The 15694-nt window shown below is 32.7% G+C and overlaps 1 protein-coding gene across 4 annotated transcripts in view; it reads left to right on the top strand.

Annotated features, from left to right (window-relative positions):
- The window catches only part of LOC124371883, a 30989-nt gene extending 16194 nt beyond the window's left edge, over positions 1 to 14795 (top strand). For 3 of the 4 annotated variants that reach the window (XM_046830249.1, XM_046830250.1, XM_046830251.1), the window contains exons 4-9: positions 1821 to 1894; positions 4498 to 4638; positions 6996 to 7151; positions 9954 to 10051; positions 11799 to 12050; positions 14406 to 14795. In XM_046830249.1, coding sequence (XP_046686205.1) covers positions 1821 to 1894; positions 4498 to 4638; positions 6996 to 7151; positions 9954 to 10051; positions 11799 to 11848 — 519 coding nt within the window. In that variant the 3' untranslated portion in view covers positions 11849 to 12050; positions 14406 to 14795. The remainder of the gene's footprint in view (positions 1 to 1820; positions 1895 to 4497; positions 4639 to 6995; positions 7152 to 9953; positions 10052 to 11798; positions 12051 to 14405) is intronic. The other variant, XM_046830252.1, reaches the window with a different exon arrangement.
- The last annotated feature ends 899 nt before the right edge of the window (positions 14796 to 15694 follow it).

Here is a 15694-nt window from a genome sequence, read left to right as displayed (position 1 = left end):
GCTCACTTATTTTACGTGCAAAAGACTTTTAATAGTGCTCATTTTAAAGCTTATTTCAAGCACTATAAAACTCTTTTTTTATTAGAATGCCTAAAATGCATCTGCTCGCCGCTAGATGGCATTGACCACATCGATTAAATTTCAGACAAAAATAAAAAACGGCTTTGATTTTTAATATCTAGCTTAATATTGCACTTAGAAATACTTTATAAAAAACAAAATTGTTCATTGTTTTACCTGCTACAATTGTGTTCTTTATAAAAATTTTTGATAAAACGTATATTTTTGGAGATATTTGCAAAAAACCGATGAAAAACGTGAAACAATTGCGAATTTTCAATTGCCAATAACTTGAAAAGTATTGGATTTTTCGAAAAACTTTATAGATGATTTTTTGCTTAAAATTAGGCCTTCTATCGATATCCGAGGTTATTTTGAAAAAAATAAATTCACTCCCGAGAAGGGGTGGCAACCACCCCCAGGGTGGTTGCGGAGTTCAAATCATTTTCACTTTTGAAGTTAAGGGTAAAGATGAACCTAATTCCAAAATTTTATGCAATTCGGTTCACAGTAAAAAAATTCGGACCAATAATGCTTCAATGACTGCACTATATCTTTCAGAAGTGACAAACATATCGAAAATTTACTAGTGAGACCGGTCTTTTTGATTTTCTGTCTCCTGTGGGGGAGGTGGAGATGACAGTGGTTTAAGAGACCTAAATCCGAAGAAGTCCAGTGACATCAACGGAATTTCAGTGTGGCTGATTAAGCATTGCCTCAAGCACATCTTGACTCCACTTACTAAATTGTTGAACCTTTCGTTCGCCCAAGGCATTTTCCCTATAGCTTTGAAGACAGTAAGAGTGGGTAGAGTAGGATGTACAAGAAGGATGATCCTTGCACTCAGTATAGAGTCGCAGTGAAGGTGTTAAAGGCTGTTTAGATTCTTAATTTTTCAAGAGTTCCGTCTGGGTATTATTACTCAGGAAGGGGATTGTAAGTTTATAAACAGCAAAAATAAACCAAGTTTGTCTTTGAATGTTCAGTGTTTACTTTTTTTAAATTGAAATCTAAACTGGAAATAAATATTTATTTAATGAACAGTATTTAAAATTCAATTTTTCTCTCCAAAATCACTGTTAAAATAGAACTAAATAATCACAACATAAAAATAAATTGCACTTGAACATATTCAATCTCCCAAAGTAAAGTTTAAATAAAGTGATTCTCTGCAGTTAAAATCTTAGTTTTAACCTGTAGGTATTCTGTAATCTTCATGGTGATATGTGAAAAATACAGTTTGATAAAAATAATATTAAAATCAGAAACTAGTTGTATTTAGAAGATATGTTGAGTGTTCAGAAAACTCCTGAAAAAATAACATAAAATATAATCCTATTGCAATTGCCTAAAATGTTTGCACTTAACGGTTAAAACAGTTTTAATTCTCTCACTTACGTAAAGTCATGTGCAATTCCTCTTCAATACTTTGTATAAGACTCTCCTTTTGCAACTGATGCAGCCTAATAATCCATTTGCATAGCACATGTACAATTGACCAGTGCAGGTGATGAGAGAACAATGCTTCAGACAAACAAGTCACCAAATCTTAACATTACTTATAATTAATTACAGGATTTGAGATAAAATTTTATATTTATTTCAGATTCTCCTTCTTAAAATAAATACTTATAACTATGTAGAGTTGAATGGTACAGAACTTTATCAATAAATAAAAAGTGTCTTAATAGCAATAGATTTGATATGATTTAGTACGTTTTTTACCCACAGTCTATTTTTAAAATTGGTTTTTTTTTCAGCCAAATTTTAATTTTTTCGGCCTGCACGGTTTGGACATGAAAATGTGCAAAAAGGAAATTCCTGGATTGTACAGGTAAGGTTGTTTTGGATAATTAAGAATGTTTTGTTATTTTTATGAATTTTTTCCTTTGTGTTCTCCCGGTATTCATAGAAATTGAATCTATAAAGCGATAAGTTCTAGATGGAATTTTCAATTAATATTATAAAGCATAACATTGTTTTCAGTTAACATTTGTTGGCCGAAGATGGCTCAACACAATGAGACTTATATATTTTAAAAATGTAATGTTGTAAGCACTGTTTCAACACTGTGTGAACTGGAAAACCTAGATGATAGTAAGGACACCCTCTACGTAATCCTAAGAACTAAGAGAATTCTCCTGTAAGTTCAGGAGGTTATATCCCAAGGTGAACTATGCAGATCATATCTAGGCCTAATAGTATATTGAACTTTTCAATTTTCTACATTTGCTAGAGAAATATAGTGTACAATTGACAATACCTCTCCACCTAGAGTACACTAATTTTGTAGTTTAGGAGTCTTTGATGTTGAAACAACGTAAGGAATTCATTTTGAGCTTCTTCGTCGCCGCTGTCTGTGGCTGTGTCAGATGCCAGACGCTGCACTAAGAGGAAGGTGAACTCATCATTCACATAGATGATTCAGTAGAAGCCACCGTGGCAAGAAGCGTACAAATCATTTCAAACTAAAACGATGAGGATCTGTATTATGCTTACCCAAAGAAAAAAAGCAGAACAAAACATAAATCTAAGTTTAAGATTAGGAATGAGAAAAGTGATGATGATGATGAAAGATGACTTCCTGAGAGCAAACTATTATGAAAACTACCTGATAACAATGATTGCAGAAATAAATGCTTACTTGCGTTTAATAAATTTCATAGGGTTCCATCATACTGTATTAGCCAAAATAAACAGTACTGAAATGGTAATATTTTATTATGGTAAACACAGTAACATTACATATAGATTTTACCAATAAATACAAGTCAAAGGAAGCAAAATCGGTTAAACTCGGTTATTAACATGTTCAATACGACCCCTGTTCAGTTTGAGGCAACACTCATACCGTTCTTGTAGGTTTTGCATAATTTTTATGAATAGGGGTTGTTCCATTCTCGTAATGCACATGGTTATTTTTTCTTTGAGTTAAACGATGGTAGATGGTGGGTCCTCGTGGAAAATGTTTTCTTTCAACATTGCCAAGGCGTAGGCATCCGGTGTTGTAAGATCGGGGAAGTGGGCTGGATAAGGAAAGTTTGTTGTAAGGGAGATGAGACGGTTGCCAAAGGTTTGTTGGAGGAAAGCAATGTTGTTAATGGCAGTGTGGCTGGCTGTGCCATCTTGCTGGACCCACTGTGAATTTAACAGCATGTTTCGTGCACGATAGAATCTCCTGTGGTCTCTCACAAAACGATCAAGATTGATACTGATACAGTACAAGTCTCTCCATTGTTGCCTTCAAAAAAGTATGGTCCCACAATACCCCTCCCAAACACAGAGCACCAAATGGTTACTCGCTTACTATGTTGTAGCCTCTCTACAGCAATGTCAGGACGTTCAAATTCAAGGAAACGTGATGTCTGCTTGTTTATGAAACCATTAAGGTGCACATGACATTCATCTGTAAACCATACATCACTCAGAAACTCAGGTTCTTCATAGCATATTACTAACATTGAAGCACAGTACTGAACTCTGGCTAGTTTGTTTTTATAGTTCGTTTTTATAGTTCAAAGGTTGTCCAGTTTGTATCCTATAGGGGAAACCACCAGTGTTTTTGAACATTCTTCGCATTGGCGTATTGCTAATATTCTGTTTAAAAGAAACTCACATTAAGCTTCTTTTTGTTGACTGTAACACTTATTGCAACACTCTTGGTTTTCATTTGTACAGACAGTACTTAAGCAACCTAAAAAGCCCTTTCGCTGTGTCAAAACACTACCTGTTCTTCGAAATTTTTCAAAAACACTAAGAATCACAGCATTACTAGGCGGGTTTTTGTGGAAATGTTCCTGAAAACGTAATGCAGTGTATGACAAGCTTGGACCACCTGCACTTCTAATTCCATATGGCGAAAATAATGCTCTATGATAAAAGCTTTCTCTACCATTGTTAGCACCATGTTAGCAAAAACGAACCTCAAATAAGAAAAAAGTAATGAACACGAAGCTGTGGCAACGATCGACAATTGAATCAGCTGATCAAGAAGGCAATTACAGTTTATTCAGTTTTAGTACTGTTTATTATGGCTAGCACTGTATTACTTCATTGTGCTTTTACAAATAAGGCTGACTTCGATTTTGAAATTGTTTATGAAGTTGTGGGTAATAGCTAGTTATTAATAAAAGCACATGTTTATTTTATTAAAATATTAACCGATTATGTGAATGATAAATGAGTTGTTGCAACTTCATCTAGGTTAAATTCTTTCTATTACTCCACTTAAATCCCAGAAGCTGGTTCATTTAGATTAAAATCTTGTTTCTACAGTAAAAGAAAGTATACATTTTAAAAATTACTGATTTGGCAAGTTGTGTTCTTTAAAATACAAAAAACCTGATAATTTTCTATTTTTCAAAGTTTTACATAGTAAATGTTGTATTGTTGGTAATTTTAAATTTGTTTGTAACTTGATAACCTTTTCACATATAGAATTGTCACAAGGAAAGACGCTCCAACAGCTAAAGACGCTGTCTCATACATTGACAAATTTTTCAAAGTGGACACTGACTGTGAACTGGTATTCTCACGCCTAGAGGATTTCACAATCATAGACTTCGAAGCTATAAAAGAGTAAGTAGAGAGATTTTGCTAGTTTTTAATGTTGAAAGCAGTTGTGGAAAGCCAAAAGTTGGGGCTTTGTTATAAATCTTAAAATATAATTCGGTACCTGTTTACACAAAGTAAAAAGTATATTTCATTTCTGCGTCTCCAATCTTCTGAAGTACTGGGAAAAACAATTTTCCCCGACTAATGTTCAAATAGTATTGTGAGTTTTGTCCAATAACAAGTACTAAACCCTGGTTGGATTGATGTATTTACTGTGTATACTACTTTTTTACCTACCTTTGAAACAAGTGTATTTTCAAGTATTTATTCATTAGAAAATTTATTTCAGGACTTGATCAATGTAGGCTCACTGTGCATAGACTAAAATTAAAGTAATGAATAAAGAACAAATAATGATGAGGTTATCATTAATATGGGGACTTGAATGTGCACAGTAAGTTATTGACTGCTTCACACAAGTCTTGTTTTATTAGAACAAAATATAATTGACTAATAATATTTTTTGTTAGTGGAGTTAGTTGATTGCACATGTCAGAAACCCTGACATGACAGGAATGACACAAAAATGGCTTAATGCTGAAATATGTATAATTTTTATTTAATAATTGTTTAAGAAGGTTTTAGTTCGATTATTTCATACTAATTGCAAAGATAACCCTATATTGTGCAATTAATAATATAAAAGACATTGGTATTAGTCTGTTTAATAAACTTTCACCAGCTGCTCATCTGGGTTGTTTGTTACAAAGAGTAATTTACTGCTTGAAGAATTTCTACAATGTCGAGGTTATACTGAAGTTTAACTTGGTTTGGGGTTTTGATTTTCTTGCGTACTGCTTATTTTGTCTTTATTGTTTTTATCCTATTGAAACTCGTGGAGTGCATATTATGTAGATTAATGTTAGTTTTAAAATACCTTAATTTTGACACCAAATGTCTTTTTGGACTTCCTCAAGGAAGATCTCTGTGCCGTGAAACATGTCAACGTTAACATAATCAACTCAAGTTAGAAGGTAAAATAGCATAGTGCTATTGTAAGTGTCCATGTTATTCTGTTGGCAACATAGAAATGTAATCACTAGTGGTTCTGAATGAAAATGAAAAATTAGCTTTTCTATTTTGTTAACATAAAATAATTGTTATTGTGTGAAAGTTCTAAAAAATATTGATTTTGTATAATGTTTTGTATAAATTTATACAAATTTAAAAAAATAATGTGTGATGATATTTTCCAGTCATAATTAGATGTAAAATTTCATAAAGTAAATATTTCATTCTATTGGAGGTTAAGAAGGGCACACAATTATATAATACTTTCAAAAGATCCACTTTTTTCACAAAATTAATTAAATAAAATCGCTTAAAAGGAGATCGCCTTTCCTTTTTGTAAACCTATATCCATACAAATCTGAAATTTAGTTTCCTACCAGTCAAAATACTTTCATCCATACTTTGTATGTGATTGAGAGAACTGATGTTCAGAAAATATCATGGGCAATTATTTTATTAAAAGATTACAAGTAAATAAATAATATTGAAACGTTAAATAAACTGTAGCAAATTTATTATGTTACCATATTTCCTTTAGGTACAATATCGTCATACCTTCTTCTTTTTCACTTAAAGGACTAGACTTGCAGCTCGTTCCTTATCCAGGCCATATTATTACTACGCCACATAACATGTCATAACAAGCTTTGTTGAGTTTGCATGCAAAATTTCAAATCTATAGCTCATTTCATTCTCATGATGTCCTACTGACAAATAGTCAGGCAGAAAAATCGTACAATAAAGAAGTTGACAGAAATATTACGTATTATAGAACTCATTCTTGTAGAAACGAAGTTTCGTACAAAATTTTAAGTCTACAGATGAAATCTTTCTCAACATGTCTTGCCACATGGCACATTCAAATTTTTGTTCATTAAATTAGGGTTCATGACAGTTTTTAAATAATAAAAAGTTGTATGTTTTGGGATAGTTAGGCTACATGTGTTGTTACATGTTTGAATAGGTATATTGAGTTGGTTTTAAAATGTATTTATTATGCTAATGCCTCATAACCATCATAAGACTAATCTAAAAGTATTCGCTAATGCTCAGCCAAATGTCATGGTGACATGCATGATCGTACTCCATGTTCCTCATATAGAATTTAAGCTTCATGCACAATTTCAGGTCTATAGGTCAGTTTGTTTCACTATATTCTGTGGCCAGACAGACAGAAATGAAATGTTTTCAGCCCCTTAAGTGATAGGCTTCGCTAAAGCTCAGCAAATTTGATGTTGATACATTGTGGTTTTAGTCTGATTTACAGTTTTGAGTAAAGAAATTTTGTAATAGTTAAATGTTACGTATAGGTACGTGACATCCAAAGGACTCGACCATATCTGCGATGACGTACACCACATGACAGTGTTCATGCGACGCACTCCTCAATACTGGAGGGACAAGATTTTAGCCAGTGGGAAGATGTACAATCATAAGTACTTCATCCACCCTCCAACTTCACAATCGTAAGTCATGCATTTTCTAAATGATGTAGAAATTTATTTACAATCATCCAAAATTTATTATGGAAGTTATTCATCTGATTTATTTTGTCTCTGTTATTCTTGATAATAATTCAAGCTAAGCCAGACCCTGTCCTCTGTTTCTAAATAAAGATAATTTCAACAATATCAGGTGTTCTATCTGCACTATGGTATCAGAATAAGTCATCTTCTGGATTTTCATTATCAGAACCATTTTTACATTCGAGTTTAAGTTTCACAGAGGACGTCATCGTTCTCTGTTACTGATATGATTTCAACATCAGTTTTTGCACCAAAGCTATTGGTGGTCTGAAGGCCTACCGCAACATTGTAAGTAGCGTAATAATGCAACGGTTAGTTCTGTAATGCAGTCTGGCTTGGCAAAGATTAGATCGTCCATTGTGAGCAGGTTAGTTCATCCTACTGATGACGAGTTGTTGTAATAGTAATCCTGCTCGGAACGAGAGGATATATCACGGAATTTCAATATATGGCAGTACATCCATTTAAAAATTAAACAGAATTGTAATATGTCAAAAGAAAGGTTTAAGGGCAGTTTTACATTTGAAAAACAAAGAACCTGTTAAACTCCATTTTATTGCCTTACAAAATTTAACAGTACAGTATGTACGTACTGAAGTGTGTAATGTATGTCAGAACTAAAAAAAGTAATTTTGAAGCCTACAATAACATACATGATTATAATACGCAAAATAAAAATGACATAGTTTTGTCTCAAAATAATTTATCATTTTTTAACAAGAGTGCTTCCTATATACAATATAGTTTTGAATATTGATTCCTAAAGAAATTTATGCTGTTCACGATACTAGAAAATTTAGATCAATGTTAAAAGAATTTTTGACATAAAAAAGCATTCTCTGAGTTTTAAAATCGTCAAAAACTAGAACTAAATTATATAAAATGATAAATTTAGTAAAATATTAACTAAGCTCATTAATATTCGTTTATTTTTTTTATAACATTAATTCGTTAATAGTTTAGAATTACTTCATAATGCATTGTGACAGTATTTATTGTATGGAACATGCAATATGGATAAAGATGTTTTAACTTGACTAGTAGATCATTGTACTTTTCAACCAAACTGCAACATTGAAAATTCATAACTTGGAAACTTTGATTCAATTAAAACCAAATCTTGATACAAGATGGAAAAAGTATATTGTTTTTGAGTATATAATTGTAGAATTTTAGCTCTTACGACTCACTATTTAGTGTTGGGCCTAGGTCTAGGCTATCATCACTGTCACTGTAACATTTTCCAGTATTGGAAGAATTTCATCACCGTCCTAGGTCTAGGTTATCATCACTGTCACTGTTACATTTTCCAGCATTGGAAGAACTTCATCACCGTCCTAGGTCTAGGCTATCATCACTGTCACTGTTACATTTTCCAGCATTGGAAGAACTTCATCACCGTCCTAGGTCTAGGCTATCATCACTGTCACTGTTACATTTTCCAGCATTGGAAGAATTTCATCACCGTCCTAGGTCTAGGCTATCATCACTGTCACTGTTACATTTTCCAGCATTGGAAGAACTTCATCACCGTCCTAGGTCTAGGCTATCGTCACTGTCACTGTTACATTTTCCAGCATTGGAAGAATTTCATCACCGTCCTAGGTCTAGGCTATCATCACTGTCACTGTTACATTTTCCAGCATTGGAAGAACTTCATGACCATCTTAGGTCTAGGCTATCATCACTGTCACTGTTACATTTTCCAGCATTGGAAGAACTTCCCCATCACTTTGCATATTTTCATCAGTACCAAAATCATCGTCATTCTCTAACTCAGCAATATAATTTCAAAAATACAAATAAAAGACAAACTTGGTAACAACGTAGTGGAATACAGTTCACCTTACTTTTATTCAAACGGAGCTAAACACAACATTCAATTTGAATCACACCTTCTTACTATAGCTATGTTGAGTATAGAAAACTCGGTTGCTCCACCGTGCTTAGAGATCATGTCAGAAACATCGTAGTGCACTCAATTGTGCACCTGATGAGACAATGAGACTGCCACTTCACCTATTTATAGATGTCTCTGATGTAAAAATGATGTAAAGGGTCGCTTTGAGCTTCTTCATTGCTGACTTTCTTTAGATCTCTTCAGACAAACACGACTGAGATTCCAGAAGTCAAGTTGAGACAACGTAATGTACCAGATGCTGTAATAAAAGGAAGGTGAAATGGTGCTAAACTCAACATTCAAATTAAATTATCATCTTAACTTTAATTCTTGAACATGCGCAGCCTGTCTGAAAAAGTCGCCATTGTTCATGGTATGGACCTCTTAAAATCGTTATCCAAGACATTCTATTTTGTTAACCATTCACTATTCAATATTTAACACAGATTTATTTAAGCATGTCTTGTTTATTTATCGTGGCTGGTATCTGCTTGTTTGAATGCACTAACTGCCAGACTGCCCAGAAAACGCTGTCTTCAAACAATTTGTGTCTATAACTCTTAGAACTGATGAAAAAGTTGTTTTGGAAACCATTAGAAAAAGTTATGTATAATGTAGTATTTCCAGTAAAGGTTTGTGAATTGTTCTTCCTTCTGACTCTTCCATACATCTATAGAGTTATTTTATTTTTAATAGTGATAAAAAGTAAAGTTACTACAAGCCAAGTTTACAATGAACATTTTTGGAGTTGCAAGAAAGTTTTAGAAAATTAGTAATATTAAACACTGTACTAGTTGTAAGTTGATTTTTCTTGGCCAAAATATAAAGAGATAATCTTTCAGGTCTGTGAAGGGTCTAAACCCACTGTTGCAACAACCAGTTTCGGCAGTGCCTCAACCGAATGTCCTTGAAAAATCTGGAGTTCAACAGAATAAAACAGGTAAAGAGTAGAACACTTTTACAATCAAAATTTTGTCAATTACAATTTTTTAGAACCCATACATTTTTTTTTAAGAGAATTACTTATTGAATAACCTGCAATGTTGGCTCTTGACAGGGTTATGGAACCGTAGGCCGTACCAGACTAATTTGAGGTTGAGTGGTAGAGAGGGCTAAATAGCCCTAACTCCGCCTCTTGAATAAAGGCATATTTTCATTTCATTTCATTTCATTTCATTTCATTTCAACCCACCAGATAAGGATCCTGGCTCATTTAAAAAACATCGCAGAGTCAAAGAAATCATACAAGAATATGATTCCTGCGGACTTGACAGGACTAAGTTAAAAACACGTCACATACATTGTAGTGAGGAAGGGGAAACTTCTAATTTTCTAGAGACAAGTTTTATGCAGATGTGGGTGGCTCTTGTCATTGCTATCAAAAATTCCTTTTTTCTCTATGTCAAAAAATAACTGAGTAGTGGATATAGATATTTCTATTTCGCGCAAAACACAAGTAGTATAAAGATCTTGAGAATGTTGTACTTTGCCATGGTAAAAAGTAGCATTGAATATGGAATCACTTTATGGCGTAATACATATGAAATCTCCTCAAATCCTATACATTTTGAAAAAAACATTTTCTAAGATTGATTTCATTTAAAAGTAAGTTTGAACTCTCATTCGCATTATTTTTATTACCAAAAAAAATGTTTTTAAGTATCTCTTATTCAAAGTTTTGAAATTGTTTAATGACAAAAGAGGAAGTCTTCCCCTAAAAAAAACATACACGCTGCAGCTTAGGCATACCAACCTCTATTCAGTTCCTAGGCCAGTTTTTTTTTTAAGAAATTGTATAGATTTATTTTTAGTTTTAGACCACTTTATGAAAAGGTAACAGTAAAAATGGTGAGAATAAGGTACGAAATGAAGGAAGAATATTCATGTAAAAAGTAAATAAAAGAATGCCTCCTAAAACAAACCTATGCAGTTAAAAAAAAAAATGATAAATTTAACATATGGTTTATGAAATAAAAGATTAAATGCCATTGCCAGAAATATGATTTTCATTCATATAAGTGTAACCTTGCAGTGGTTTGAATAATTTTAAAAATTCCCCTAACACATAAAAAAAGCTATGAACTCTTACGAGAATAATAATTAATATGAAACCCTGAGGCACAAGATGTATATATACTATAAAGAGTAGTGTGTGTTACCAAAAACATGATTTTAATTTTACTAAGCATATCTGATAATTTACCAATAAAAAAATATTAAATCCACTCCCAAAGGGGGGAAAGTGGAACTTATTTATTGGAAAAAATTTTTTAAACTTGGCCTCTGAAAATAAAATTTTGCTTACAGTCCTATTTGAATTTCAAATTTAAAAAATTGTGAAATACGAAGTGTTTGAAGGTCATTATAATAGTACATATTCAAACAAATTTTATTTTTATTTGGTGAAACATAACTATTTGAATAAGTAATCCAAAAATGTTCACACCGAAATCCAAAATGCGCCTACAGGCTCACGTAGATTGTAAAATATGAAAATGTTAAGACACAGGGTATTTAAAATCGGAGAAATAATAAACATTTCAGAGAACTTCTAGAGGTGAATGGTATATTCCCAAAACCCAGAGAGCATAGTATATAAGGCGTTGTTTTTTTGTATAGTAATTAGTAATGAAACAATGATTGATAGCTTATTTTTCTTTTTGTACAATTAACTGTCTGTCCTGCAGTCCCCGGCCCAACAGAAGAGGAAAAGAGAGACAATGTTTGGAACGTATAAAAGACATACATGAGAAGTATACAGGCAGGAAGGCCAGAAAAAAAAAGACCAGGAGGCAACAATATATGAGATCCATTTCTGATGAGAAGGTGCGGATGGGAATACCTCTGATTGAGATCCACGAGCTTCGGTTTGTGGGAAAGAAGCGTAGAAAGAAAGCGCAGCGCATGAAGGAAGAATTGGCCAAGATGTACGCAAGCCGGTCAGTTGAGTTAATTTCATTTACTTTATTAACCCTTCAACGCGTTATTTTTTTTCATGGTCATACTCCCTCCTGCGTTGATTTTTCTGGCGGTTTTTTTTTTAGAGATTTTGTGTTTTATAAATAATATAAGCAAATTACCCAAATTTATAATTATTTTATTATACTTCTATGTTGTTAGTGTTTAAAATTAGCCAAATTAAACAAAATTAACCTACTTTAGGTTAATTTCCCTAAAAGCTAGCTAACCTACAAACCATCCCCAACTCATGTTTATAAAACACAACAAATTTTTCCTGTCAAAACGGGATTTCCTTCTTCAAAACAATATAGTTAGCTTGTAAAACTAATAATAATAACTAAACAAAGGAACGTAAAACACACAAAAATATGTCAGTTGAACATAACCATCACACTAACAATGACTGTAAACAACAACAAACGTAACCTGACAAACGATCGGCTGCACGGCAATGACGTCGTCTTGAATGCAGCTGATTTCTCAGATATTTTTTTCTAAAGATCGATTTTTTTTCGAGATATCGACTCAATTAATCGAAAGTTTGAATCTTCTCCTTTCGATTGGTATACATTTTTCATTGAAAACATTCGATAGTCGTCTGTTACAGCTACAAAATAACCGACTACTCCATGACGTACTCAGTACGGCAAAACGCGATCTCAAGTAAAAGTGTCATGACGTACCTAGTACGGCAAAACGCGTTGAAGGGTTAATTACTAGTGATATTTTATGTTATAAGATTTATCCATAAAAATAACCCCTAGTCAACTAAAAATTATTCATTTAGTAAGAGTGATTTCGTTCACCGTTTGGCTGGAAATCTGATTCATGGTGATCATATTTTTTTTAAACATCACTTAGTAAAAATCGGCTCACAGTGTGTGGCCGCTGCTTGGAAAGGTGACCGCTGAGCGATCCTGTCCTTGCAAGCAGCCCGCCTGCCCGGCCATTGGTGGTGGTTCGGAAGTCACCTTTAAGGCGTTGGTCCCCAGGTTAAGTGTTAGAGAGGGCTTCTTAGCCCTAACTTCGCCTGGTAAAATAAGACATTCTTTACTTTACTTTACTTTTAAAACGAATTTTGAAATTTTTCTGATAATTCACATCCACTCAATAGATATTTATCGCTTGCGAAGCTATTTCATAAATGCTCTAAAGGCCTTTCTTGTATTTCTAGAACACCTATATTCCTTATCTTATCATTTGTACATTGCTCAGCTTTTACTCATTATTACGTTGCTATGTCGTTATTTTATGGAAATTTGAATTATTGTTTACTTCTACTATAGCGTCTATTGTCAGCCATTTCTTTGCTACTTAGATTAGTATGATTCTAGATGAGTTTGTAATATTTTTTAGCTCTCGAGCATTAGTGATCAGCCTTCTAGAATTTTATAATAGACTGATTGGTACTATTGGTAGGCTGTTTTTTGGCCGTTGCCACAAGAGGCACATATAAAATTAATTTACCTTAATAAATTAAACAGTTATGCTCCTTAAAGGTATTTATTTAAGCACGGGATCACATTTAACAAACCGCCAAGAGAGGACTCTTAAAAACGCAATAAGGAAATGCATAACGTGTACTCCATCAGACGCACAACGTGCTTTACAAATGCCCGATGTGTACGCGATTGGTACACAACGGCAGTTATACAAGATCATGTGTATGCGATGGGATCAACATGAACGTGTTAATAACTACGACACATCAAAATTCTTTCTGACAGGACTTTTCTCTTTTGGTCAGATGATTTTTGTAAGTTGTTGGAAAATAACCTGAATTTGAAAATTACATTTATATTCTTTATATATATCTTTACATTTTTTCACAAACTGTGTAGTTTGGCTACACATGAGCCATGTGTGGGTCGGTTGCCCGGACCTTGCCACACATACTACCAAGTATTGTATTTCTATTCGGTTGTTATCAAGCTAGACCATTAAGTCTTGTGTAGTACATTTTTTCTTACTTAACATTTGTCAGTTAAATTGAAAATAAAATTTGTAAATGCTGATTCGATAACTATAGTTGTAGTGGATTATATCGGGACCATAAAAAAACCTGTTGAAGGAGAAATAAATACAGTACAAATAAGTAATAGTACAGTATTGTAAAAAACGCTTTGTTAATTTTTTTTATATAATATGGATGGGAGACATCTTCCATAATTCTAATAAACTGTATTAAGGTCCCAAAAGTGGTCATCATTGTTCTTATGGACAAAACTCAGGCTCATTTCTCAACAACAGGCATTTAATGATATGGTCAAAATTTGTGTTTGGCTTTAGCACTTACAATAATAACCATTATTTAATTATACTGATTTTTTCAGAAGAAACTGAAAAAGGAACAACACTGGGTGGAGAAACTGTGGTTGGAGTCATTTATGGACAAACCAAAAACCAAAATCTAGGGGGAAATCAGATTTCCTGTACAGGATATTCTGACACGGGTCATTAGGCCTGGAAAATATCCAGTTTGCTTTCTCCAAGGAAGAAGACAAAAGAACCAAAGATGTTGCTCCTGGTGGCTAATAGAACATTAAAACAAATTATGTTAATGACCGTGCAGTTGGATTTTTTTTCTTGTTTTAACAGTAAATTGTTTTGTATTAATATACTAAAACTGAAATATTTTGTACTTACACTATAAAATATTATGTCATAGAGAGTGTATACTTCTAAGGAAACTTTTATTAAATGTGATCTCACTGTTATTTTTATGTTTTGTAACTTTTGATGGTTAGTTTTTTTTTCTTTATTATTACTTGAAAAGAGATGTATTTACTTATATTATTACTTGGAAAAAGGTGTTTTTACTTATATTATTACTTGAAAAAAGGTGTTTTTACTTATATTATTACTTGAAAAAGGTGTTAATTTCACAGAATTATTGCGAAGTAAAAGTGTTAAAAGGTGTAAAAAAATTTCCTCAATATATTATGAATATATATTAATAAATATATACTGATTCTTTAACACCCAGAAACCCCTGAAAAGATAGGGACATGATATTGTCCGCGACAATAAGGAATGATTTTTCTCTCTGACCTTAGGGCTGCCATCCAAAGTTCCGAAAATACCTATAAGAAATGCAAATTAACATGAAATATATGTTATTAATTCAGGTTGTTAAAATTTGATCAATTGCATTGTGTAAACATTATGTTATGACAGCACAAGCGTATGTTTAATTTATTTAACCATAATTTTTAGTGTTTAAACATCCTAATCTTTTTCTATATATATATATATTATATATATATATATATATATATAAGAGAATGTTTGTATATATGGCACTGATAGACACAGAAACTATTTGACTGATCATTATGAAAATGTGTATGTATTTTTCCACGGAGAATATTTATATGCTATGCCTATTGATGTAACTCGCCACCAGGCGGCACTGAAAAAGATACAAGTTTTCAAAGTGCCTGCACATTATAAACTGCAATTACGAGACAGTTACATATATTAAATAGCCAAAGACTATATGATGTTATATTTGCCTTTATAATAAATTTCTGTTTCAACTTAAAGCTTGAGCGTTAGACCACTTTATAATAAAGTACATGTACATGTACAATGGCTATAAACATACTCTTTTGCCAGATTT

This window comes from Homalodisca vitripennis, unplaced genomic scaffold (genome assembly GCF_021130785.1).
Source record: "Homalodisca vitripennis isolate AUS2020 unplaced genomic scaffold, UT_GWSS_2.1 ScUCBcl_2185;HRSCAF=6691, whole genome shotgun sequence".
Classification (NCBI taxonomy): Eukaryota; Metazoa; Arthropoda; class Insecta; order Hemiptera; family Cicadellidae; genus Homalodisca; species Homalodisca vitripennis.
This window is presented reverse-complemented; position numbering and strand designations above follow the sequence as displayed.